Below are 27,971 nucleotides of genomic sequence, written 5' to 3'. Positions count from 1 at the left end.
ATTGGTTTCAAAATATAGTGGTAGTTTCCCCATAATGAATGAGTGTATCTGTTAACCCTCTTAGCCTTGTGGATACTGGATACTAATCTTATTTTGCTATTTGCCTAAGTAGAAATGAATATTTTATTGTTTAAATTTGCATATGTTTTATTACTGAAATCAACATTTTTTTTTTTATAACTGACCCTTTTGTTTGTTCTTGAATAATTTACTTGTTCTTATCTGTTGTTCATTTTCCTAATTTTGTTTTACTTTTTATTTTTCATCATGGACCTCACATAAAAAATCCTGAGCGTAGGGACTTTGTATTTACCATTCTGTCCCCACACCAGCACACCAGTCACTGAAAGTTGACTGAATAAATGAATGTTATCTCTTTGACTGCCATACGTGGTGGCATCTCCACATTATAGAGGTTTTGAATTTAAATGAATTGTGTTTTCATTTTTGGATTCTAGGATTTGAGTTATGTTTAGAAATACTGTCTTCCATTACTTTTCTGGTTTTTTGGCACTAGAGATTTATTTCAGTTTTACTTCTCTGTATATGGTAGAGATCTGAGTCTTCCCTCTCCCTTCAGCCCTGTATGATTGATACATTTATATATGATTCCTTATACTTGATTCCCCCCCCCCTTCCCTTCTTCACAGACTTCTTGGTTTCCTTTCTGGTTACCTTCTTGATTGAGAATTTTGTATCCTTCCTATTAAGTTCAGGTATAAAAATGCATTTCTCAAGTCCTTCTACCTTTTTTTGTTAAGTGGTGTCTTGAGGATGAAACATGCAAAACATGCACTCAATAGTTTGTGATGTTTTAAGTATTTATATTGAATATTAGCTGTGTGCTTTAGTTTTATGAACTAAAAAGTAAATAAATTTGTTTTACAAATAGGCTATGCTGTAAATTCTAATTTTTACACAGTAAGGAAAGACACTTTCTCAGATCAAGATAGATTTTGTTACACAGCTGTATTGAGGTATAGTTGACATGTAATAATCTGCATGTATGCAAAGTGAATGATGTGATGCTATATTTGGATCTATGTATACATCTTTGAAACCATCACCACATTCAAGGAACGTATCCATCATTCCCCCAGATTTGTAATTCCTTTCCCCTACCTCCTTCATTTCTCCATCCCCTTCCCCGATCCCAGGCAACCACTCTTCTGGATTGGTTTACATTTTGTAGAACTTTTATATAAAGGAAGTGATACAGTATGTCCTTTTTTTTCTTTTTGGTCTAGCTTCTCTACTTATTTTGATACTCATCCACGCAGTTGAGTTTTTAATAGTTCATTCTTTTTATTACTATTCCATTATTTGGATATGCCAGCGTTAGTTTATCCATTTACTTGTTGTTGAACATATTTGGATGGTTTCTAGTATTTGGCTATTACAAATTAACCTACATTTATGTACAATTCTTTGTAGAGGGTGTAACTTATTTCTCTTAGGCAAATACATAAGAATGAAACTGATCGTCAGGAAGTTAAGGTTTTTTAAAAAACTCAAACTGTTTTTGCAAAGAGTTTTTCTTATTTTACATTCCTACTAGATATCTTTGATCCATATCCTCACCAACACTTGGCAAGGTGAGTCTTTTTAGTTTTAGCCATTCTTCTGGGTGCGTACTTTATTTTACAACCTTGCTAGTGGTATCTAATTGTGGTTTTAATTTGCATTTCCCTAACGATGCTGATGTTGAGCATTTTTTTCATGTGATTATATGCCATGTTTATGTCATCTTTGGTGAAGTGTCTGTTCAGATGTTTTACCTGTTTTGAAAATTGGGTTGTGGGAGCCCAGGTGGCTCAGGTCCTGATCCTGAGGGTCCTGGGATTGGGCTCCCTGCTCAGCAGGGAGTCTGCTTCTCCCTCTCCCTCTGCCCTTGCTCTCACTCTTTCTCTCACGTGCTCTTTCTAATAAATAAATAAAATCTTGAATCTTTGAAAATTGGGTTGTTTTCTTAATTACTGAGTTTTGAGAGTTCTTTATATAATAAGTTCTAAAATCAGGGGGCACCCGGGTAGGGCTCAGTTGGTTAAGCGACTGCCTTCAGCTCAGGTCATGATCCCAGGGTTCTGGGATCGAGCCCCACATTGGGCTCCCTGCCCAGCGGGGAGCCTGCTTCTCTCTCTCCCTCTGCTTCTCCCCCTGCTTGTGCTCTCTCTCTGACAAATAAATAAAATATTTAAAAAAATAGTAAGTTCTAAACTCAGGTAGTGTTAGTCTTCCAGCTTTCTTATTTTTCAGAGTTGTTTTGAATTTTGTAAGGCCTTTGAATTTCCATGTGAATTTTAGAATCAGCTTGCCAGTTTCAGACATGCTGGCATTTTGATTGTGACTGTGTTGACTCTCTGTAAATCAGTTTGGGGAGATACAATATCTTAATGATACTGAATCTTCTGATCTGTGAACACTGTGTATCTCTTTGCTTACTTAGGACTTCTTGGATTTCTTTCAGGGTGTTTTGTAGTTCTTAGTACACAGGTCCTGCACATTTTTTGGGGGTCAGATTTGCCTCTGTTTCATAATTTTCGTTCTGTTGTAAATGTTATTTTAAATACCGGTTTCTGATTGTGTGTTGCTATATATAAAAATACAGTAGATATTTTGTATATTGATACTTTATTCTACAACCTTGCTAGACTCACTTAGTAGTAGTATTTTTGTAGATTCTTAGGATTTTACATAGATGATTGTGCCATTTGCAGATAAACATGACTTCTGTCTTTCCACTTTTAAATTTTTCTTGTCTTATTGCATTGGCTAAAACTTCCAGCGTAATTTGAATGGGAGTGGTGATAGTGGAACATATCTTGCTTTGTTTCTGATCTTAGGAGGAAAACATTTATTCCCTTCCCACTAACCTTCTTATGGATGCCCTTTGTCAAGATTGAAGAAGTTCTGTTCTATTCTTAGCTTACTGAGAGAGCTTTTTTTTAAAATTTAATTCATGATTTGATTTGATTAAGTGCTGATTTTAAATGTTGATTTTGTCAGATGTTTTTCTGTATCTACGTAGATGATTCTCTTTTCTAAGAAAAGTTTTTTGAATCATTTTTTTTCCCCAAACGTTTAACAAACCTTGGATTTCCTGGCACAAATCTTACTTGGTCATTATCCTATTAATATATTGTTGGATTTGATTTGTATTTTTTTTTTTTTGTACTAGTTTTATTTGGTTTTGGTAAACTAGTGATGTTCGCCTCATAGAATGAATTGGAAAGTATCTTTTTGTTTTCAGTTTTCTGGATCAATCTGTAGAATTGTTACTAGTTCTTCCTTAAATGTTTGGTTGTATTCACCAATGAGCATCTCTGGTTCTCGAATCTTGTTTGTGGGAAGGTTTTTATCAAATACATTTACAGTGTTGTGCTACCATCACTATCACCCATCTCCGTAGCTCTTTTTATCTTGTAACTTGCCTTCATTTTTGAAAGATATTTTTGCTGGGTTGCTAGGTTCGTAGGATTTTTTTTCTTTCAGTACATTAAAGATTTTGCTCTGCGGTCTTCTCTCTTGCATTGTTTACAAGTAGAAGTCTGCAGACCTTTTTATCTTTGTTTCTCTGTGTAATTATTTTTCCTCTGACAGCTCTTAAGATTTTCTGTTTATCATTTGTTTTAAGCCGACGATGAAGATGTGCCTTCCTGTAGTTTTCTTTCTTGCTCTTCATGGAGTTTTCATGTACTTGGGGTTCATTGAGCTTTTTGTGTCTGGGTTTATACTTTTCATCAGAAGTGGAGAATTTTCTGCCTCTCTTCATCAACTTCTTTTTCTTTCTTTCTGGTAATAGCTTGAGATATAATTTACATAATTTACCTACTTAAAATGCACATTTAGTGGTTTTGTATATTCACAGAATTGTGCACCCATTACCACAATTTGGCATTTTCATTGTCCCCAAAAGAAACCCTGTACACATTAGCAGCCATTCCCCATTTCATCTCAACTAGCCTGCCCTTGGTAAGCATTAATCTTTCTTTCTGTCTCAGTGGATTTGTTACTCTCCTGGACATTTCAGGTAAATCGAATCCCATAATATGTGGTCACCAGCTTTTTCCATTTAGCAAAATGTTTTTAAGATTTATGCATGTTTTAGCATGTATTAATATTTCATATATTGTTGAATGAATATACCACATTTTATTTATCCATTGAACTGTTGATGGACATTTGAATTGTTTCTGCTTCATGACTCTTAAGAATAATTCTGCTATGAATACTCGTGTGTAAGTTTTTGTGTGGACTCATTTTTTCCTTTCTTTTGGGTATATACGTAGGAATGAATTGCTGGCTCATGTGGTAACTTGTGTTTAAGCTTTTTGAGGAGCTGCCGTACAATTTTCCGAAGTGGCTTCATTACTTTATGTTTCTACCAGCAGTGTATGAAGGTTCCAGTTTCTCTACTCCTTGCCAATACTTGTTATCATCTATGTCTTTTTTATTATAGTCCTCTTAGTGCATATGAAGTAGTGTATCATTGTTCTTTTTGATTTGCCTTTCCCTGATGGCTGGCGATACTGAGCATCTTTTCATGTGCTTATTGGCCACTTGTATATCTTCTTTGGAGAAGTCCCTGTTTGTTCTTTGCCCACTTTTAAATTGAATTATTTGTCTTTTTTTACTGAATTGTATCAGTTCTTTATATATTCTGGATGCAAATGTCTTAATAAATCTATGATTTTCAAATATTTTCTCCTGTGGATTGTCTTTTCACTTTGTTGATGGTGTTCTTTGAGGCACAAAAGGTTTTAATTTTGGTGAAGTACAATTTAACATATTTTTTTGTTGCTTGTGCTATTTAGTGTCATATCTAATAAACCATTGCATATTATCAGGTCATGAAGATTAATGCCTCTGTTTTCTTCCAAGAGTTTTTGAGTTACTTTTTGTATATGGTGTGAGGTAAAGGTTTAACTTTATTCTTTTGCATGTGGATATGTAGTTGTCTTTTGGGTTTATTTCTTAAGTTTTTTTTTTTTCTGTCCCCAACTCATACCTGTTTTGGGGACTTCAATTACAAATATATTAGGCTGTTTAAAGTTTCGAGGAGTGCATGGATGTGAATTTTTTCAGTATTTTTCTCTCTCTCTGTTTCATTTTGGGTAATTTTATTGCTGTATCTTCATTTTAGACATGGTGTTCAACTTTTTAGAAGTTCTGTTTGGGTGTCTATGCTATCTTGTATCTCTGGTTAACAAGTTTAGTCTTCTAGTTTCTGACTGTATAGAATACAGTTACAGTAGCTTCCAATAACTGTCTACTAATTTTATCATCATTCTCTCTTCTGAACTGGTTTTGATTGTTTTCTCTCTTCATTATTGCTGTTATTTTCCTCCTTTGCATGCCTGGTAATTTTTTATTGGGTGCCAGATATTGTGAATTTTGCCTTGTTGGGTGATGCATATTTTTGTATTCCTATAACCTGTATTGAGCTTTGTTTTGGGATACAGTTAGAATCAGTGTAATTCTTTTGAGGCTTGCTCTTTTAACTTTCTTAGGTGAGAGCAGAGTGGTCTCTAGTCTAGGACTGATTTTCTAAGTCCAGCACCTTATGAATTATGAGGTCTTTTCCTTTTGTAGTTGGGAACACCAGCTAGCCTCAGTTCTGTGTAAACCTGGGGATTGTTGTTTCTACTCCTTTTGGGTGTTCCTCTGGCTTAGGCAATTTCTCCCATTTTTATACTGATCAATACTCAGCTGAAAACTTGAGGGGGGACCTTTTTCCCATCTCCAGACTTCTTTGTCTGTTCATCTCTCTCCTCTCTGGTACTCTGCCTTTGTAAATTCTAGTCATCTTAGCTTCTCTGTCTCCAGAACTTGGGGGAGATCACTGTGCTGCCCCTGGGATCCCCTCCCTGTGCTGTTGTTCACAGGCTGAGACAGTTGTAGGGCCTGCCTTGTTAGTGATCCTTCAGGGGTCACTGTTATGCACTGGTTGATGTCTGATCTCTGAAATTTGTTGATTCATGTATATTGTCTGGTATAGTAGTTGTTCAGGTAGGATAGTAAATTTGGTCCCTGTTACTCCATCTTGATTAGAAGTCTCAAGATTGCTTTTTCAGCCAAGAGAAAATCAGTTCGTAAAGACTAGTGTGTTTCCATTACATCTGTTTGTTTCATTCTGTCTCAGACTAGATCCTGGACCATTAAAGAGATTGGGGGAAAGTTCTTAATTCTTAGATGGATTGTAGAAATGGTTGTCATCTTATCAAAATGTACCAAAGTACTGATTTAATGTTGCATTGAAAGAAATTATTCTTTTCTTAGTTACTGAATCGTGTGTCTACTACTGTTTGATCATATATTTATGATTTCATATCTGTAATATTTCTGGGCAAGTATTTTTACTTGTAATTATTCAGTACAGCTTTTTTCTTGTTACATGATTCTTTTTTTTTTTTTTTTTTTTTAAGATTTTATTTATTTATTTGAGAGAGAGAATGAGATAGAGTGAGCATGAGAGGGGGGAGGGTCAGAGGGAGAAGCAGACTCCCTGCTGAGCAGGGAGCCTGATGCGGGACTCGATCCCAGGACCCCAGGATCATGACCTGAGCCGAAGGCAGTCGCTTAACCAACTGAGCCACCCAGGCGCCCCTTGTTACATGATTCTTGATGGAATTACCACTTGGGTACCCTGGTCTTAAAACTTCGCTAAGCTGAGAATATATTATTTACCTTTTGTTTTCAGTCAGAATTCTTGTTTTCTAGAGTATAGCTAAGAAAAGCATCTGAGATACTGGATTTGATTTTTTGGGGGCATAATTTTAAATTAATCATGTTAAAATACTGGATTTATCATCAGTATAAGTTATTTGTACCGTTTCTTTCATGTCGTAGTTAAGGCAACCTTAAAGGATAAAGTCTTAACTATTGTGCTCTTAAAAATGATGATGCAATCTAAACGTTGAGGTTTTTTTTTAGTTTGCTAAGGAGAATTTATAACCTAGTCGTAACAGTGTATTGTCCTTAGAATAGGTAAGCTTTCTCCTGTTAAACCCTTCCTCACAATTTTTTAAATGATAAATTATTACTCATTGAAACATCTAAACGTTCCTTAATCCAGGGACCAGATTGTAGAGACCACTATATAATCCTTTCCCCATTTTTTTCTTCTCTTACAGGAAAAGTAAGAAGCTTAAGCTCATCTTTGTGGTCCCTCACTCACCTCACAGCTTTGCATCTGAGTGACAATTCTCTGTCCCGCATTCCTTCAGACATTGCCAAGCTCCACAATCTGGTATATCTGGACCTGTCCTCTAATAAAATCCGGAGTTTACCGGCAGAACTCGGAAACATGGTATCACTCAGGTGTGCAGATTCGATTTCCTATGACTTTATACCCCCTAAAAACAAAAGAGAGCATTTATTTGCCAGGAAACAGCACTACCAATTAAATGGTATTTGAACAAAAGCAAACATAACTATAAAGTTTTCTGGGAAAATTGAATGTCAACCAACAAATAATAAATCCAGTAGATTCATTGCCTAAAATTTGTTTTATTACTATATTTTGTGTAATATACTTTATTCTTAAACAAGATTTTTGGACAAAGTGGGGGTCAACAAATAGAAGGCAGTTATGTTATCCCACATAATGAGAGATGGTTGTGGTGCTTTTTCTTCTGAAATTCTGGGGCACCACACCATGGCTAACACAGGGTCCCAGAAACCATTGCTAATGAGCGAAAACTTTTTGGCCATCCCTGGGCTTGTATGCATGATAGTAATAAAGTCTGGACTTGAAAGAAGCTAAAATTAGTCATTAGATTTGGTGGACTGTAATGTGGAGTATAGGACGTAGATAGGCTGTGAAGTCACACAGTTCAATTTGGAATCCTGACTTTGCCATTTGCAAGGTTTGTGAATTTGGGCAAGCTCCTTAACCTTGCTGAGCGTTTTGTTCTGTATACAGTTACTGTATAGTAGTTACCTAGCCAGGGCTGAGATTAGATATATCTGAAAGAATGAGTAAGAAGCTACTAGCACCCTGCCTGACACATACTGTATTTAATAAATGGTAATTGCTATTTATTTTATTATGTCTGTTTTGTAAGGTAGATGGAACCTACTCAAGTTGAATATAAAGCTAATTTCTAGTTATTATATTAATCCTAATGAAAATCTTGCCCCCATTTCATGTTACCTGCCTTTTTTCTGATTCCACTGGCTTTTTTGTTGCCTTCTGCCATTTGCTGCATAGTAAAAAGGAATAAGGACCTTGTGACAGTTTCTTTATTGCTCCTAGTCCAGCTTTTTGACATTGTTTTAGGCTTAATTACTGAGTATATACTATGATCATTTTTAATCTCCTTAAAAGACCTCCTTTCCCATGTGATATATGTGGAAATAAATGGGAACAAATTATTTAGAACTAGTTGTTCTTGTTCAGTTTATGGCCTCACCAACCTCTGGTTCACTAAGTAATAACCAAGGTTCATTTATTTATTTATTTATTTTTTAAAAAGATTTTATTTATTTATTTGACAGAGACATAGCGAGAGAGGGAACACAAGCGGGGGGAGTGGGAGAGGGAGAAGCAGGCCCCCCACCGAGCAGGGAACCCAATGCAGGGCTCGATCCCAGGACCCTGGGACCAAGACCTGAGCCGGAGGCAGACGCTTAACGACTCAGCCACCCAGGCGCCCCACCAAGGTTCATTTAAATTCCAAGAACCAGGGATTATGGAAGTAGTACTTACTCACATTTAAAAATTGATAAATAGGGCGCCTGGGTGGCTCAGTTGGTTAGGCGACTGCCTTCGGCTCAGGTCATGATCCTGGAGTCCCTGGATCGAGTCCCGCATCGGGCTCCCTGCTCTGCAGGGGGTCTGCTTCTCCCTCTGACCCTCCCCCCTCTCATGTGCTCTCTGTCTCTCATTCTCTCTCTCAAATAAATAAATAAAATCTTTAAAAAAAAAATAAAAATAAAAAAAATAAATAAAAATTGATAAATAAAACTTAATTGGAGGAAATTTAAGTGTCTCAATGTTGGGTCTTTTTTTTTCCTACTGGAGATTCCTTTTTTTTTTTTTTTTCTTTTTTAAGATTTTATTTATTTATTTGACAGAGACACAGCGAGAGAGGGAACACAAGCAGGGGGAGTGGGAGAGGGAGAAGCAGGCTTCCTGCTGAGCAGGGAGCCCGATGTGGGGCTCGATCCCAGGACCCTGAGATCATGACCTGAGCCGAAGGCAGACGCTTAACAGCTGAGCCACCTAGGCGCCCCTGGAGATTCCTTTGATAGTTGTAGTTATCTGTACCAAAAAAATCATTAAAATAATCATTGGTAGTTAGTATAGCTGCCATTATTTTTAAAGTGAAACTTTAGTCAATTTGGAGAAATGTTAACGATAGACCTAATTTTGCAGCTACATAAGCTGTTTTCAGTTGGTGCTACACGATCATTTTAATTCTCCTTTAACAATTCACATGTTAGTTTGTTTTCTCATTTCCACTTTCTTAAAGCTGTGTGGTCGACCCCACACGTGCTGGGTCAGTGCTGCTCCCGGGGTGGTGCAGGGACCGTGCCCGTTTGCAGACTGTGCCGTCAGCCTGCAGTCACATACACAGTGTGTGAGAGCAGTTTTGTATCTGTTAAATTTAATGCTCTTTAAAAATTAGGGCTTGTGTTTTGTTGGTCTTGTCTTTTTTCTCATCTCATTTTTCTAATTCATTTTTTCCTTGTGTTTTAAAAACGTATTGGTCTGTGGCAGTTTGGGGTTATTTTGTTATGTTTTGATTTTTTACCATCAATCGTTTGAGAAGCACTGTACTTCACTGTGTAATACACACACACACGTACACACTATAGTATATTCTAATGCACTGACATTAGAATATACTATACAATTTTGTCATTCTTACGAGGTTATATTCTTAGAAACTATATTGCTGATTTTAGCTATGAGTTAAAAGGTTATATATCTTCTGACATGGAACTTTTACATCCACAGGGAACTCCATTTAAATAACAACCTGTTACGAGTTCTGCCTTTTGAGCTGGGAAAACTGTTTCAGTTGCAGACTTTAGGCCTGAAAGGTATGACTTCCCCTATTTGTGTTTCTTGTGGTTTGTATGTATGGCTTTAAGTCTAGAGAAGCTGTAAAAGGGAATCCTTTTGCCAGGGATTTGCAGGCTCACTCTTCCCCAAACTTCATCAGTTCCTTAGATATATCCCATTGATTTTCTCTCTTGTCCACTTGTAGACTGTCTCTTAATCTTCATATTCTTTTTCACTCCTAGCCCAGCTTTGCTCTCTATCCTTTGTTTCGATCAGTTCTGTGTTCTGATGATGCATTCCTGAGGTCATATTTTATTTCATCATACTATAACAGCTTTTCCCCCCCTTGTATTCAAACCTGAAAAAATGGAGACCCACAAAGTGCAGAAATCAATGAGTAAAAAATTATTGAGCCATTTGGACCTGCTAATAACAGTTTTTGATCATTTTTTAAAACTTGGTTTATGAGGACTTCATTACTCTATTAGAATTTGGGGGCATAATTTATCCAGTGAGAACTATTGGGAAATATGTTTTTTAAAGCAGCAAGATTGAAAGTCCTATTTTAATAATATGTCAATACCTAGAATTTTTTTATCACATTAAGTGATTATTTGCCAATCTTGTATCCACCTTACTCTAGAATCAGTTCCTAAAAAAACAGTCACATAATGAAGTCTTCAAGAATTGTACTCTTATTTCTTAAGAGTATGTAGATTGTAAAATGAGGTTTTATTCCTGTAAATCCATTTCATATCATAAAGGTTAACAGTAATTTCACAAAAACAAATGAAATAGAAAAATATAAATAATACATTTACAGATGTATGTAAAACCGTACTCAACAAATAACAGCTTTCTAAATGGTTCTTTGGAAAAGTGTTTTTCTGTGTGGGATGGACTTGGCTGAGGCTTCTTAAAATAGAGGTCAGAGAAATGTGAGCTGTAGATCTGTCTCCCTATTTTTTAAAATTTTCTTGTTTTAACTTTGAAAAACAAAAATGTAAAACATAGCAACGTGTATCTGTATACTGACCATAAGAATTAACAATATTTTGTCACGTTTGTGTCCGTTTTCTAATGCAAAAGAAACAGGGCATTACAGAGTCTGAAAACCCTCTTTGTTCTTCTTCAGGTCCCTTTCTCATCCCAGAGGCAGCTACTATTTTTATGTTCTTTCAGGACTTTCAGGTTTTATAATCTTGCAGTATTTATTTTACAAACCTTTGACTGTACTCATTTCTCTAAGGATTCACAAACTTTATTTGAAATGACGGTCATTGGTCACGGATTTTCACATTGAGTTGATGTGTATGAAAGCCTTTGAAGTGTTTGAGGGAGGGGAAGGGCAGTCTTTGTGGCACCTTAGTGGTGGCACCTTGAGGATCTGTTGCTCTTCCATTTCAGAAAGATCCTCTAATGTTTGACATCTAGGTTTTATGTTTCTTTCTCGGAAGGATAGTTTCACTGATTGTACCTTTTTTTTGGACAAATGCTCTTATTTTTCTGGGCTTGCCCCAGCTCACTTATTAACTTCAGACAACCACTGATTTGTTTTCCATTTCTATAGTTTTGTTATTTCAAGAATATTGTATAAGTAGAATCATGCTGTATGTAACCTTCTGAGATCAGTTTTATTCCACTCAGGTTAATTCTTTGGTGAATCACGCAGGTTGTTGCGTGTTTGCTCCTTTATGTTGATGAGCAGTGTTCCATGGTGTGGATGTATCATGGTTTGTTTAGCCAGTCACCTGTTGAAGAACATCTGGCTGGTTTCCAATATTTGGCTATTACAGATGAGGCAGCTATGAGCTGCGTACAGGGTATTATGTGAACATAAGTCTTCATTTCTTTAGGATAAATGCCCAGGAATACAGTTGGCTCAGTCACACGTTAGTGTCATGTTTAGTTTTGTAGGAATCGGCCAAACTGTTTTCCAGAGTGGCTGTACTATCTGACATTTTCACCAGTGATAAATGAGTGATCCAGTTACTCTGAATCCTCACCAGCTTGGTGTTGTCACTGTTGTTACTTTAGCCTTTCTAATAGATGTGTAGTGATATCTGATTGTGGTTTTAATGTTCATTTCCCTGTTAGCTGAAGATATTGCACATCTTTGCATGTCCTTATTTGTTATCTGTATGTCATCATCTGTGGTATAGTCTTCATGTCTTCGCCACGTTCTATCCAATTGGACTGTTTTATGCTGTTGCATTTTGGGAGTCTGTTATATATTCTAGATACTAGGCCTTTGACCAAGATGTGATTTGCAAACATTGTTTTCCCAATATGTAGTCTTCTCATCCACTTAACACGCCCAGTTCCAGCGCTGGGGGGCTTTCCCCCACACCAACAAGCCGTTCTAGGACACCAGCTAGATGTCCTGTAATTCAACTAAATTCTGACACTACGTACCTGAAGATAGCATCAGATTCCACGGATAAGGGTTCAGTCCTACACGATGACTCCTTGCCTGTGCTTCTGACCAAGGTTCCCACAACCCCTTCTTGGGTTCCATTAATTTGTTAGAGTGGCTCACAGTAATCAGGAAACCCATTTACTCACTAGATTCCCAGTTTTTTATAAAAGGATATAACCCAGGAATAGCCAGATGGAAGAGATGCATGCATAAGGCAAGGTATGGGGGAGAGGCATGGAGCTTCCATGCTCTCTCCAGGCACGCCATTCTCCCTTAACCTCCATGTGTTCACCAACCTGGAGGCTCTTTGAACCCATGCTTTTGAGTTTTTAACAGAGGCTTCATAACATATAGGTATGATTAAATCGTTAGCCTTGATGATTGAGCCAACTTCCAGTCCCCTTTTCCTCTAGGGTGGGACTGTGAAAATTCCAGCTCTCTAGTCACATGGTTGGTTCCTCTGTCAAGCAGTTTTAGTCCTTAGGTGGGGTCTGAAAGTTACTTTGTTAACAAGAGACACCTCTACAACTTCTTCACATAGGAAATTGTAAGGGGTTTAGGAGCTTTAAGAAAGTGGATGAAGACCAGATACATATATATATTTCTTATTATAAATCACAATATCATACAGGGTCTTGTATGTAGCAAAAGTTTTTAGTTTTGATAAAATTGTTTATCATTTTTCCTTTTATGGATCTTGCTTTCTGGTGTCAAGTCTGAGAATGCTTTGAATAGCTCTAGATCCCAGAGATTTTCTCCTGTGTTTTGTACTAGAGGTTTCATGGTTTGTGGTGCCTGGGGGGCACAGCAGTCAGTTGAGCGTCCGACTCTTGATTTCAGCTCAGGTCATGATCTCAGGGTCGTGAGATGGAGCCCCACATCAGGCCCTGTGCTTAGTGGGGAGTCTGCTTGAAATTCTCTCTCCCTCTCCCCCTCCCCCCCACTCTCTCTCTAAAATAAATAAATCTTTTTTAAAAAAAAGTTTCATGGTTTTATGTTTTACATTTAAGTCTGTGATCTATTTGGAGTTAAAATTGAGCTAAAAGAAGTGAGGATTAGTTGAAGGTTCATGCTTAGTGTATGAATGTCCAGTTGGTCTAGCACCATTTGTTGAAAAGTCTGTCCTCCATTGAATTGCTTTTACACCTTTTCCCAAGATCAGTTGGACATATCTGTGTGGATCTATTTCTGGATTCTCTCTTTTCCATTGGTGTATGTGTCTATTCCTTTGCCAGTAGTTACTTGAAAGTTGAAATAGGGTAATTAAGTCTTGAAATAGGATAGACTGATTCCTCTACTATGGTTGTCTTTTTCAAAACATTTTAAACTGTTTTAGTTCCTTTGCCTTTCCATATGCATTTAGAATAACCTTGTCTCTAGTTACAAGAAATATTGCTGGGATTTTGATCGGAATTGTGTGAAACCTGGAGATCAAACTGGGGAGAACTGAATCTTCTGATCCATGAACATGCCATATCTCTCCCTATATTTAGAGCTTTGATTTTTGTCATCAATATTCTGTAGTTTTTGGTATATAAGTTATGTAAATGTTTTGTTAGATTTATTTCTTTTTGTTTGTGGTGGTTTTTTTTGAGTGATTGTAACTGATAGTGTATTAAATTTTGCTGTCCATGTGTACATTCCTGGGCATATAGAAATACAATTGGGATTTTTTGTTTTCTTTACCTCTTTCATCCATCCTCCCATTCCCCCCTTCCCTTTGGCAGCCACCTGTTTGTTTTCTGTATTTAACAGTCTGGTTTTTGTTTGTTTGTTTGCTTGTTCATTTGTTTTTTTAGATTCTACTTATAAGTGGTATCATATTTTTCTTTCTCCGTATGACTTATTTCACTTAGTATAATATCCTGTAGGTCCATTCATGTTGTAGCAAATGGCAAGATCTCTCTTTTTTTTAATGGCTGAGTAATACTCCATTGTACATATATACCACATTTTTATCCATTCATCTATGGATGGATACTTGGGTTGCTTCCATATCTTGGCTATTGTAAATAATGCTGCAGTAAACATAGGGGTGCATATATCTTTTTGAATTGGATTTTTGTATTTTTATCTTGTGTCCTCCACCCTGTTGAATTCACTTCTAGTTCTAGGAGTTGCTTTTTTTTTTTTTTTGTACTCTTTTTGGTAAATTTTTTAATTTGGGGGGAATTTTCCATGTAGTAGAAAATTATGTCATCTCCAAATATGGATGATTTTATTTCTTGCTTACCAATATGTCTGCTTTTTCTTTTTCTTGCCTTATTGTGCTGACTAGAACTTCTAGCACTATGTTGAATAAGAGTTGTGAGAACAGACATCCCTCTTTTTCCTGATCTTTGAAAGTATTCTGTCTTCACTTTTAAGTATAATGTTAACAGTAGGTATTTTGTGAATTGTCTTTTATCAATTTGAGGAAGTTTCCCTCTATTTCTTTTTTTCTGGAGTTTTTAATCATGAATGGGTTTTTAATTTTGTGAAATGCCTATTTTGCATCAGTTGATAGGATTATGTAATTTTGCTCCTTTAGCCTTATAATTGATTTTTGCATATTGAACCAGCCTTGTATTCCTAGAATAAATCCCACTTGGTCATGGTTCTCATTCTTTTTATTTATTGCTTACTTCTGTATGCTAATATTTTCTTAAGGATTTTTGACTCAATATTCATGAGGGGTATTTGTCTTTTATTTGTATGCTCACTGTCTGGTTTTGGTATTTAGGTAATACTAGCTTTATGAAATGAATTTGAAAGTGTTCCTTCATCTTCTGTTTTTTTTTTTTTTTTTTTTTAAGATTTTATTTATTTATTTGACAGAGACACAGCGAGAGAGGGAACACAAGCAGGGGGAGTGGGAGAGGGAGAAGCAGGCTTCCCGCTGAGCAGGGAGCCCGATGTGGGGCTCGATCCCAGGACCCTGAGATCATGACCTGAGCTGAAGGCAGACGCTTAATGACTGAGCCACCCAGGCGCCCCCTCATCTTCTGTTTTCTGACAGTCTGTAGAATTAGAGTTAATTCTTTTAAGTGTTTAGTAGAATTTTCCTGTGAAACAGTTTTGTCTTTTCTGGCAGTTTTTAAGATTTTATTTATTTATTTATTTATTCAGAGAGCATGCGCGAGCAGGGGTAGGGGCACAGGAAGAGGGAGAGAGAATCTCAAGTGGACTCCACGCTGAATATGAAGCCTGACGTGGGGCTTGATCCCACAACCCTGAGATCATGACCTGAGACGATCATGATCTGATGCTTCACTGACTGAGCCACCAGGCGCCCCTCTTCTCTGGTAGTTTTTAAATTATGAATTCATTTCCTTTAATAGGTATAGGGCTATTTAAATTATGTACTGAGTGAGTTCAGACAGTTTGTGTTTTTCAGGGAAATGGCCCATTCATATAAATTGTTAAATTTATGTATGTAGAGTTGTTCATAGTATTCTCTTATGCTTTTGATTTCTGTAAGGTTTGTAGTGATATCCCCTTTCACTTTTTATATTGGTAATTTTTGTCTTCATTTTCTTTGTCAGTCTTGGTAGAGGTTTACTAATTTTATTGATCTTTTCAAAGAAACAGCTTTTTTAAAAATTCCTTTTTTCTGTTTTTAATTTCATTGATTCCTATTCTTTAGTATTTTTAATCCGTCTTTTTGCTTTTTCTTCTTTCTAGGTTCTTAGGATCAGAGTTTAGATTATTGAATTGAGATTTTTCCTTTTCTAACGTATGCATTAGGTCCTATAAATTTCCCTCTTGGCTCTGTGTTAGCTGTGTCCAGCCACAAATTTTGATATGGTGTGTTTTCATTTTCACTAATTCAGTGCATTTTAAAATTTTCCTTAAAACTTCCTCTTTGATCCATGGATTGTTTAGAATTTTCCAAGTGTTTCCAGATTTCCCTTTTGTCTTTTCAGTACTAATTTTTAGTGTGATTCCCTTGTGGTTGAAGAATTCTGTATGATTTGAGTTCTTTTAAATTTGTTGACGTTTGGTGGTTTATGGCCCAGGGTATGGTCTTTACATAGTTTATGTCCCTTGGGCATGCACAAGAATATGTATTGTGCTATTATTAGGTAGAATGGTCTATAAATCTCAACTGGATCCTATATATTAACCTAGTTAGTGTCTGTTAGATTGATGGTGTTGGAAGTTTTTTTGTCTGGTTCTGTCAGTTGTTGAGAGAGGAGTGTTAAAGTTTCCCAGCATAATTGGAGATTTCTCTATTGTCCTTTCAGTTCTGTTTTTGCCTAAAATATTTTTCAGTTCTGTCATTTTGTGGATGCGTGTTCAGAATTGCTATGTGTTCTGCTTTACATTATGTAATGTCACTTTGTGTCTCTAGTAAATTTATCTTCTCTGATACCAACTTTATCTGATACTAATTAGTCACTACTGCTTTCCTTTGTTTTCATGACATCTTTTTCCATCCTTTTCCTTTCAACCTGCTTTTATAGTGTTACATTTGAAGTGAGTTTCTTGTGGACAACATACAGAACTTATCAAGTCTATTAGTGCTATCATTTTACCATTTTGAGTGAAATATTATAATCCCTAACTCTCTTGATGACTTTTTTTTTTAATTTTTTTATTGTTATGTTAATCCCCATACATTACATCATTAGTTTTAGATATAGTGTTCCATGATTCATTGTTTGTGCATAACACCCAGTGCTCCATGCAGAACGTGCCCTCCTCAATACCCATCACCAGGCTAACCCATCCTCCCACCCCCCTCCCCTCTAGAACCCTCAGTTTGTTTTTCAGAGTCCATCATCTCTCATGGTTCTTCTCCCCCTCCGATTTCCCCCCTTCATTCTTCCCCTCCTGCTACATTCTTCTTCTTTTTTTCTTTCTTAACATATATTGCATTATTTGTTTCAGAGGTACAGATCTGAGATTCAACAGTCTTGCACAATTCACAGCGCTTACCAGAACAGATACCCTCCCCAGTGTCCATCACCCAGTCACCCCATCCCTCCCACCCCACCCCCCACTCCAGCAACCCTCAGTTTGTTTCCTGAGATTAAGAATTCCTCGTATCAGTGAGGTCATATGATACATGTCTTTCTCTGTTTGACTTATTTCGCTCCGCATAATACCCTCCAGTTCCATCCACATCGTTGCAAATGGCAAGATCTCATTCCTTTTGATGGCTGCATACTATTCCATTGTATATATATACCACATCTTCTTTATCCATTCTTGATGACTTTTTATTTGCTCCCTGTTTATAGTATCATTGTCTTAAATATTTTCTCTACGTTTATTTAGAACCAAACCAGTGTTACAAAAATATTTTAACGGCTGAACATGAGTTAGAAAGCTTAAGCAAAGGAAAGCCTATTATATTTGCCCCCTTTTGAAGATCATATTCTTTTTTTCTTTATAATGTTCCAAGGTTCCTTCTTTCATCATTTCCTTTGTATTTAGAGAACTTCTGTTCTGATTCTTTTTTGATAGATCTGCTGGCAATAGATTCTCTTAGTTTTCTGTCCTCTGAGAATGTCTTTATTTCTCCTTCCTTCCTCAAGGCTGTTTTCACTGGATATTGGTTCTGGGTTGCCAGTTCTTTTTTTTCAGCACTTAAAAATCTTGTGCCACTTCCCTGTGACTACCGTGGCTTGTGATGAGAAGTCTGCTGTTATTCAGAGCGTGTTCTCCCTAGAGGTAAGGTGTTTTTCTCTGGCTGCCTTCAAGATTTTTTCTTTGTCTTTAGTTTTCAGAAGTTTAATTATGGTGTGGCTTGCTGTGGATTCTTTTAAGTGTGTCCTGTTTGGGTTTTATCAGACTTTTGAATCCACAGGTTTGTTTTTCTCTCCAAATTTGGGGAGTTTTTCAGCCATTATTTCTTTGAGTACTGTTTCAGCTCAGTGCTGCTTGTTCTCTGCTTCCACAACTCTGAGGACATGAACCTTAGAATTTTGTTGTGGTCCCACAGGTCCCTGAGGCTCTGTTCATTTTTTTCAGTTCCCTTTCTATTGTTTGGATTGGGTAATTCTTACCGTTCTGTCTTCAGTTCACTGATTCTTTCCTCTGACCCTCTGTGTTGCTGTTGAACCCATCCACTGAACTTTTTATTTCATTTATTCTGTTATTCAGTTTTAATATTTCCATTTTCAAAAACATGTTTTGTTCATTTGCCGAAACTTTGTTTTTCTTTGCTGAGTCTTCCTGTTTTTTCATTTATTTCAAACATGTTTTTGCTATTTCTCATTTAAGCATTTTTTGTCATGCCTGCTGTATTTAGATCAGATCATTCTAATGTTTTTGTCATCTTGGTGTTGGAATCTTGTTTATCTTTCTTCATTTAGTTTGAAATCTTCGGTATGATGAGTGATTTTCACTTGAAACTGGACATAGTCATACTACATTATGAAACGCTGAATCTTACTCAACCTTCTGTTTTTGCTGGCTTTCTCTTAACACTTCTCTGGCAGAGAAAGTGAGGGGGGCAATATCTTTTGAAAATCTTTTTTCATGTGGCATGGTTAAGATCTTATAATCACTTTATAATGATTTAGAAATCATTTGTCTTTTTCAGTCTATAAAATGTATTAGTCTTTCTTAAAGTGGGGCTGTGGCATCCAGAACAATATATATACCCCTTGTGTGGTGTGGGTAGGAACTTCACTGTTCAAGCAGTTCATTGTACTGTTAATTTTCATAAGCACATAAGAAATCCTTCTGAGAGGATTTGAGACTCTTGTAGATATATGTAAATCATTGCACTTGCTTTCATTTTTGGCACTTAGGAAAGAGTTACTGAATTTATGGATGGCTCACAGCCTTGGGGTTTTCCCCTTTCTTTAGTGACTTAATCTTAAACCAAATCTGTCTCATCTTGTTATTACTTTATTTAGTAGAATTTTTAAAAATCTAAGCGCAGACTACATTTGTCATTAGGATATCTTGTTAGCTTTGTTGCATTCTTAAGTTTTGATTCTCTGATTCATTATAGTGGCTGTCCTCTTTCCCTTGTCTGACCCTCCTTCCCACTCTTCCCCTTCTAGTTTCACTTGGGTTTGATTGTCATAAAAGTGTTGTTGAGGCAGGGCCAGATACAGAGCACTATTAGATCTCTTCTAGATTGACATCAGTCCACAATAATCATTTTCTGACTACTTCTGTAGAACATGGTATGAATCAATTTTATTCTTATCAAAAACTGGAAAAATATTTTCTCTGGTTTGGTATATTACAAGTAATTGTATACATTGTTATAGATGGTCTGATAATTTCGGTATTTTTTTACTTTCAAAATATTTTGTTACCTTTCTTGGTTTCATTTTACCTATTTAAAAAATATTTCCAGGAAATCCACTTACCCAGGATATATTGAACCTCTATCTGGAACCAGATGGAACAAGAAGGCTACTGAACTATTTGCTTGATAATTTGGCAGGTACTGCAAAAAGAAGTAAGTGGTCATTTGTTCAAACAATTTTTTTAGGAAGATGTGTAAGAATAGTGCTTAATTTTGTGTTTTATATTCAACTAGTTTCAACAGAACAGCCACCTCCAAGATCTTGGATTATGTTGCAAGAACCAGACAGAACAAGGCCAACTGGTTGGTAGCCTTATATTTTTTTAACTTATTTTTACTTGGTATTATAAATCTATGTGTTGGCATGGGTTAGATTATGGGCTGTGGTACAGTTGAATGCTTAAGACTGATTCGGTTTGAGAGAGAATAATAAAGACTTAATTGTTGCTTAGCTGGTCTTCCTACTGTGCCATAGGTATGCTGTTGAGCAGTGCTTCTCAACCAGAGGCATTTTCATCCCCCAAGGGACATTTAGCAATGTCTGGAGACATTTTTTGATTGTCACAGCTGGGGGAAGTGCTCTGACAGCCCCTGGTTAGAGATCAGAGATGCTGCTAATAAGCATGCTACATTGCACAGCACAGCGCCCCCCCGCCCCCCCGCCCCCAGCAGAGAATTTACCCACCCATAATGTCAGTCGTGCCACTGCTGAGAAGAAGCTCCGCTGTCAAGTGTTGACCAAACTCATTTATTATAATACAGACACCAAAATCTTTATATTGGAAGTTTCCAAACCATAGTATGTTCCAAATGTATTTGATACTACAGAATTGTAAGACAGCCAAAACACTTACTTGAGAGAGAAAATGAACTAATGGCCTCTGATTTCTTTTTTTTTTTTTTTTTAAGATTTTATTTATTTATTCGACAGAGAGAGAGACAGTGAGAGCAGGAACAGAAGCAGGGGGAGAGGGAGAGGGAGAAGCAGCCTTCCCGCTGAGCAGGGAGCCCGATGCGGGGCTCGATCCCAGGACCCTGGGGTCATGACCCAAGCCGAAGGCAGACGCTTAACGACTGAGCCACCCAGGCGCCCCCTCTGATTTCTTTTTAACTTAACTTGTATGAAAATAGTTCGGGAATTACATGATACGTGTAACAGGATTTGGTCTATGATACCTCTTTCCTTTCACTTGGATTAATAATAGTTGTTCTATAGAAGAAAATTAGCCATGCCTATTAGGAAAACTGTCAGTTTTCCACATTCTGCATTAGCAGTTAGCAGAGTGGTGGAGGGAGTACAGATGTGATGAGCCCTGGTCTTAGGGACAGAGAGGCTCGAGATCTTAGTGTTTTAGCTTTGAACCTTCCGTGGGTATCTCTATAGCAGATAACACATCGTATCATTATTTGTTCAGCTGTCTGTCTTTCCTTCCTTATTCAACTTTACTTTTATCCACTATGTCTGGCATATAGTAGCTTTTCAGTGAATATATATTGAGTGAAATAAAGTCAAACTTAGCATTTAAGTAAAAACTATTGAAATTAATTATTTTTTTTTCTGCCACGTGTGTGAATAAGTAAAGTTATCTTTCCTACAGCCTTGTTTTCTGTCATGTGCTATAATGTTCTTTGTGATAAATATGCGACCCGGCAGTTATACGGCTACTGTCCGTCTTGGGCACTAAATTGGGACTACAGGAAAAAGGCCATTATTCAAGAAATTTTGAGCTGCAATGCTGATATCATAAGTCTTCAGGTAAGTCATGAGAAGAAGTGTTTGTGTAAAGTGCACAAATGCCCCAATGTTGATAAGCAAGGGACAGACTGGGAACACATTACCCTAACACATTTGAAGTTCCAGCTCAGCAGTTCTTAAAATATTGGCTCTGTTTTTAGCAAATCCTGGGAGCATTCACTGCCTGCTTTGTTTTGCACCACTGTGCTGCCAAATGAAGCAAATGGGTTAATTTGGGTTTTAGGCATTTGCTATGACAGTTAAATATTCATCTTTCTCTCCCAGATGCCTTGGCACTATTTTTTAATGGGGTGGCGGTGTTACTGAAATTATGGCATTGTCAAGGTATAGTTTTGCTTTACCATCAGCAGTAATAGAATAATTAGGGCATAGTGGAAAGCGCATTGAACCTGACACACAGTAACTTTGGGGTCTCAGTCCTACTCTCATAATAATTTACACGACCTTGGGCAAGTCACTTTCTACCTGTGGTCTGCATTTAGAATCTGCGAAGTTCCTCCTCTCTGATTCTTACTCCCCATCTTACTCCCCTAAAATAGAACAAAATACACACACGCCGAGGTGTATGTACGTTGAAAGATGTTATGTTCCTTATTCTGCAGATTAGTCCTTTGAAATTATTTCAGCCCCTCAAACTGTACATGTAAAGTTAATGCATGGGACTGATTTTTGTCTTATGAATAACTTTGCCATTTGCAATTTTTCAGGAGGTTGAAACAGAACAGTATTACAGTTTTTTTCTGGTAGAACTGAAAGAACGTGGCTATAATGGATTCTTTAGTCCTAAGTCTAGAGCTCGGACAATGTCAGAACAAGAGAGAAAACATGTCGATGGCTGTGCAATATTCTTCAAGACAGAAAAGTAAGTCATCTTATGTTTAAAAAAGAAAATTTTCTCAGTATTTGCAGGGAGTCAGGGGTGTGGAAATTAGTTGGCAAATCGGAGACTGAAGTGTTGTATTCTTAGTGTTGAAGGGTTTGGTTTTGAAGCATCAGGAGTGATCTTGTTTGGGAGACTTGTTGAAAGTGCTGCTGTTTCTTCAGGTGTTCACTAGGGTTTAACTCCAATTGGTAATTGAAACACCTCGTAATTTTCATTCCCTCTAGGATGGTAGAGGGATTCTTAAACTTATAGTTTGGAAAAGAATTATTTAAAAATTACAAGATGGAATATTCCAACTTGAAACTTAAAACAGAAGATGACTACATTGTCTTAAGTTGTAAAAGTATTTCAAGATGTTGTTTTTATCAGTAACAGACTGAGAACAACTTGAAACGGATGTGGGAAGCTTGGTGTGAAGTGTGGAGGATTTTCCATAATGTGATTTACATGCCATCATATTTGTTAAGAAAGTTTGGGAAAACTGCATTTCCCACAAAGCTAATACCTTGGTATTCCCAATTCTATGTTTGTGTGTGTGTTTTTGTTTGTGTTTTAGATTTACTTTGGTTCAGAAACACACTGTTGAATTTAATCAGCTAGCAATGGCAAATTCAGAAGGGTCTGAAGCTATGCTGAACAGAGTCATGACAAAAGATAACATTGGAGTTGCAGTACTGCTAGAACTTCGAAAGGAATTGATTGAAATGTCATGTGAGTGACCTTTTCACTTCCTGTAAAATTGACCTCCAAAATTTAATAGAAAGCAGAAAATTTGTTATGTATTAATAGTCTTATTTAACACCTGAAGAAACTCAGTGAGAATTTAAGTCATTTCTAGAATACCATATCCCTTTTTCTCTACCACAAAGCTTAAGATGAGAACACAGTGCCCAGAAAAGTATTTCAAACTTTGAAAGGCATAAAGCCAAAGAAAAAAATGGGTTTTTTTGCTCCCAATAATTTTTTACATAAAAGAAATGTTGAAATAAATATTAACTAAAATAACTGCTCAGAGAGAAGAACTCCATACCCTTCTATAATTTCGTGGCAGCAAGGATACTCTGTAAGCTAACTTCTCTTCCTGCCCTACTTGTAATCATTATTTTAAATGTTCTGAGTTTTGGATAAATGGACCACTTATTTCAAATTGAAAGTACATTTAGAGTGACCATCATGCCGAGAACTGAAACTTGTGTCACTTGAGGAACAGTTGGGACTGGAGATGTTTAACCTGAAGGAGAGAAAATAAAGATGGGACTTAGTGCCTGTATTAAATATATCTAAGAAAAAGGATGTAGATTTAATTTTGTGAGACTCAATTTAGGACATCTGAATGAAGCCAGGAGTTTTAAGGAGACAACTGTTTAAAAATAAAGCTGTCCCAAATAGAATGGGCTGTGTGTGTTAAGGTACTGAATGCCCTACCTCAGACTATTCAACCAGAGCATAGAGGACTGTTTTTCAGGTTGTGCTACCATAGATTTAGTCATCAGGTGGGCGATTGTTAGGTAAATTTTAGGGTCCTTTTTTGTTCCTGAGACTCTGAGATATACTACTTGCTTTCAGATCCTGTAAGACTATATGGGCTGATGGGCGGGTTTTGTCTGTCTCTTTGTTTTCTTTTTATCTAATATAGCTGGAAAGCCACATCTTGGAACAGAAAAACAACTTATTCTTGTGGCTAATGCTCATATGCATTGGGACCCTGAATACTCTGATGTGAAGTTGGTTCAAACTATGATGTTCCTCTCAGAAGTGAAGAACATTATTGATAAAGCCTCACGAAACCTCCAGTCCAGTGTAGTGGGAGAATTTGGAACTATTCCACTGGTGTTATGTGCAGATCTTAATTCTTTGCCGGATTCTGGTAAGAAAAGATATTTTATGTAGAATGCTTCTTTTTTTTTTTTTGACTAAATTGTTTTTGTAATATATTGTTTTTGGTAATTCCAAATTTAGTCAAAATGAAAATTCAGCTTATAGCAGCAACTATGAATCAGATTTAGCATTTTTTGTGTGTGTAGTTAGGGAGACTATTTTGGAAAATGAGATGATGTTATGAACACCTAAGGAGGAAGGACATTAATCATCTTCGATAAACATGTAGTTGATAACTTGAAATAACTTGTTAAAGAACATATGATTATATTTCATTATCCCCAAGTCACATATAATGCAAACTCTGAGAAGGTTATTAAGATAGCTTCTCTGGGATTCCAGCATGTAATAATAGGATGCAGTGTAAATGGCTATTTACAGGATCTTAATATTGGTGGGCTTGTTACCAATACACCTTAGGTGGAAATTGAAATCCTTTATTTACACAGATCAGGCTAGTGATTTGAACAAAAAAGAACAGGGATCTTGATTTTTATTACAACGTAGAAGAATACAGAAAGGCTTATCCTTGAATACTTTTCCATTGGATAGCACAGTGAACAAAACCATAGTTCTTGTAATGTCAGACTAAGTATTCCTTTTTGTATTTCAACTCTTCGTTTGTACTCTGTCATTGGCACAAAGTACTTTTCCTTGCCCTTGCACATGTGCCTGAGCACGTAAGTATAAACACATTTGGAGTGGTTCAGTTCACTTGCAGTTCATTGCCGTCATGATGGATGAGAGCCAGGAAGAAGATAAAAACTGTCAAAATTTGTTTTCAGGGCAGGTAAAGGTATCTGAGATCCATAATTCTTCGGCCCATCTCTTAGAGCTCTCCGGGATCACTGCTGCTGAAGCAGTGGGGGATTGTTCTCTGACAGTTTCTCTTCATGTGTTCTGCCTTCTGTTTAACTACAGAGTATCTAAGGGGCAAAGAGAGACTAGTCAAATAATACATACTAAGCCTCATTTCAGTGTTAAAAAAAAAAATACAGTATTTTAATAGCAAACACATGGGAAAATGTCCAACTTTACTAACTAATTAAATGAAAAGTAAAATAACTATTTGCAGAGTCCATCTAGCTGATGGCATTCTCTTCCATGGTTGACAGTATGTATAAGGGCACATTTAATCCTAATCTTGGCATTTTATACCAAGTAAATAATTCAACATAGGCAGAAACCTAGATACTAAGATGTTGATTATGGAGTTAACTCTTTTTAAAAAGTAAAAACAAGGGGCGCCTGGGTGGCTCAGTCGGTTAAGCATCTGCCTTCTGCTCAAGTCATGAACTCAGGGTTCTGGGATCCAGCCTCGCTTTGGGCTCCCTGCTCAGTGGAGTCTGCTTCTCCCTCTAACCTTCTCCCTCCCCCTGCTCGTGCTCTCTCTCTCTCTAATAAATTAAATAAATAAACTCTTTTAAAAAAAGGTAAAAACAAGCTGAATTTTTTTAAGAAATAAGGAACTAGTTTAACAAATATGAAACACCAGCACAGCAAAATATAAAGTATTCAATATACTAGGATCAAAACCATGTAAAAATGGACTTAGATAAGTTCTGGGAAATGTAAAACAAACAAACAAAACAATAACAAACATTTTAGAAAGGGGGGACTGTGTGTTTTAAAGTAGTTACTATTACATTTTTTCAGTTTTGTACACTGCATATTATACTGGACAATGAACAAAGTACCTGTATTTTCATTATAGGTGTTGTAGAGTATTTAAGCACCGGTGGAGTAGAAACAAATCATAAAGACTTTAAGGAACTGAGATATAATGAAAGTCTTACAAACTTCAGCTGTAATGGGAAAAACGGGACAACCAATGGAAGGATCACGCATGGTTTCAAGTTAAAGAGTGCCTATGAGAGTGGCCTGATGCCTTACACAAATTACACGTTCGATTTCAAGGTGACTTTTTTTTTTTAATTTTATTTTATTATGTTATGTTAATCACCATACATTACATCATTAGTTTTTGATGTAGTGTTCCATGATTCATTGTTTGCATATAACACCCAGTGCTCCATGCAGAACGTGCCCTCTTTAATACCCATCACCAGGCTAACCCATCCTCCCACCCCCCTCCCCTCTAGAACCCTCAGTTTGTTTCTCAGAGTCCATTGTCTCTCATGGTTCATCTCCTCCTCCGATTCCACCCCCTTCATTCTTCCCCTCCTGCTATTTTTTTTTTTTTAACATATAATGTATTATTTGTTTCAGAGGTACAGGTCTGTGATTCATCAGTCTTACACAATTCACAACACTCACCATAGCACATACCCTCCCCAATGTCTATCACCCAGCCACCCCATCCCTCCCACCCCCCACCACTCCAGCAGCCCTCAGTTTGTTTCCTGAGATTAAGAATTCCTCATATCAGTGAGATCATATGATACTTTTCTTTCTCTGATCAACTTATTTCGCTTAGCATACTACCCTCTAGTTCCATGCAGGTCGTTGCAAATGGCAAGATATTGTGGGGGTTTTTTTTATGGCTGCATAATATTCCATTGTGTGTGTATGTATATATGTGTGTGTATACATATATATATATACACACACCATATCTTCTTTATCCATTCTTCTGTTGATGGACATTCGATTTCAAGGTGACTTTTGAGATTGAGAAACTTTGTAAACCTGCATTTTTTGGGAGAGTCTTGTAACTTTATTATATCTTTGAAATGGGGATGTGTGTTGAGACCGGAAGTAAGCCATCTTGAATTAGTTGACAGCAGTATTCTCTTAACTACGCTTCTGTGATTGGTGTCCCATTCCTACTTGATAGTTACCTCTTAGAGTCGTTTCCAGGGTAAGAAATCAGATGAAATAATGATAGTAAATCCTGAGTTTTACTGTCACTGTTTTGGGGCAATTATGTTTCTCATATGCTCATTGCTAACAGCTGTTCAGAAGGTACCATACTATCCAATTTGGTGTCCGTTGGAGTGACATATTTCATCTCTCATATTTTAACTGAAATTGCACTCCTCGAGTGCCAAAATGTGGTTTATATTAGCCATTTAAAAATATATCTTCTACTTATATGCGTTCAGACACAGTTAATGGCTTACAATATGGAGCCTTGCCATAGTGCTTCTCCTCATTTTTAATATCAGTGGTTGTTTAGGACTTGCATTCATCTGTTCTTTTTATCTTTTGCATTTCTGCTCTTGAATCTTAGTTTCTAACCTCCTGGAAAAAGAATCATTCAGGTTAGATTGTGTGTTAGAGTGTTAAATACTAGTGATAACTGGGTCTTAATTTCGGAGGGGAGGGCTGTCTGTTAGTCTTCTTTGAGAAACTTGAAAAGCTTGAAATTTTTTAAATCTGACTTTGGAGGGGCCGCAGTGCTGTGGATAATGATTCAACCCTGGGAACAGATGAGTGTGTGGAGATGAAGAGAGGCTGAAGCAGACTCTGGGGAAAAGGAACATGTAAGTGACGGAAGAGTGGCCAGAGAGGAGGAGGTAAACCAGGACAGTGTAGGAGCCCACCTGCCAAGGCAGAAGGCCTTTCTGGGGAAAAGAAGCATGCTTTCAGCTTCCAAAAACTGTTGGTGAGAGATGCTTCACTGGTGAGCTAGGCACAGAGACTAGAATGTGGAGAGTTAAAGAATATTGCTGGGCAAGGAGGTAGTAAAAACCAACATTGAGATTCTTACTTGAAGCAGATTGATTGAAGAGGAGGTGAGGGTGATAACGAAAAGGTAGGAGAGATTAGGGATTCTTTTTTCTCTCTGTTCCTGTTGCTGATATA

The 27,971-nt window shown here is 36.9% G+C and overlaps 1 protein-coding gene across 3 annotated transcripts in view; it reads left to right on the top strand.

Moving 5' to 3' along the window:
* The window catches only part of CNOT6 (CCR4-NOT transcription complex subunit 6), a 70,204-nt gene that overhangs the window by 39,605 nt on the left and 2,628 nt on the right, over window positions 1–27,971 (top strand). The window contains exons 3-11 of one of the 3 annotated variants that reach the window (XM_032395710.1): window positions 7,134–7,320; window positions 9,965–10,050; window positions 19,735–19,839; window positions 19,921–19,989; window positions 21,285–21,442; window positions 22,150–22,304; window positions 22,882–23,036; window positions 23,962–24,192; window positions 25,918–26,120. In XM_032395710.1, the coding sequence (XP_032251601.1) occupies window positions 7,134–7,320; window positions 9,965–10,050; window positions 19,735–19,839; window positions 19,921–19,989; window positions 21,285–21,442; window positions 22,150–22,304; window positions 22,882–23,036; window positions 23,962–24,192; window positions 25,918–26,120 (1,349 nt within the window). The remainder of the gene's footprint in view (window positions 1–7,133; window positions 7,321–9,964; window positions 10,051–19,734; window positions 19,840–19,920; window positions 19,990–21,284; window positions 21,443–22,149; window positions 22,305–22,881; window positions 23,037–23,961; window positions 24,193–25,917; window positions 26,121–27,971) is intronic. The other 2 variants (XM_032395711.1, XM_032395713.1) reach the window with 2 other exon arrangements.

This window comes from Phoca vitulina, unplaced genomic scaffold (genome assembly GCF_004348235.1).
Source record: "Phoca vitulina isolate PV1807 unplaced genomic scaffold, GSC_HSeal_1.0 scaffold87, whole genome shotgun sequence".
In the NCBI taxonomy this organism is placed as follows: domain Eukaryota; kingdom Metazoa; phylum Chordata; class Mammalia; order Carnivora; family Phocidae; genus Phoca; species Phoca vitulina.
Note: the sequence above shows the minus strand (reverse complement) of the source record. Positions and strands in the feature narration are given on the sequence as shown.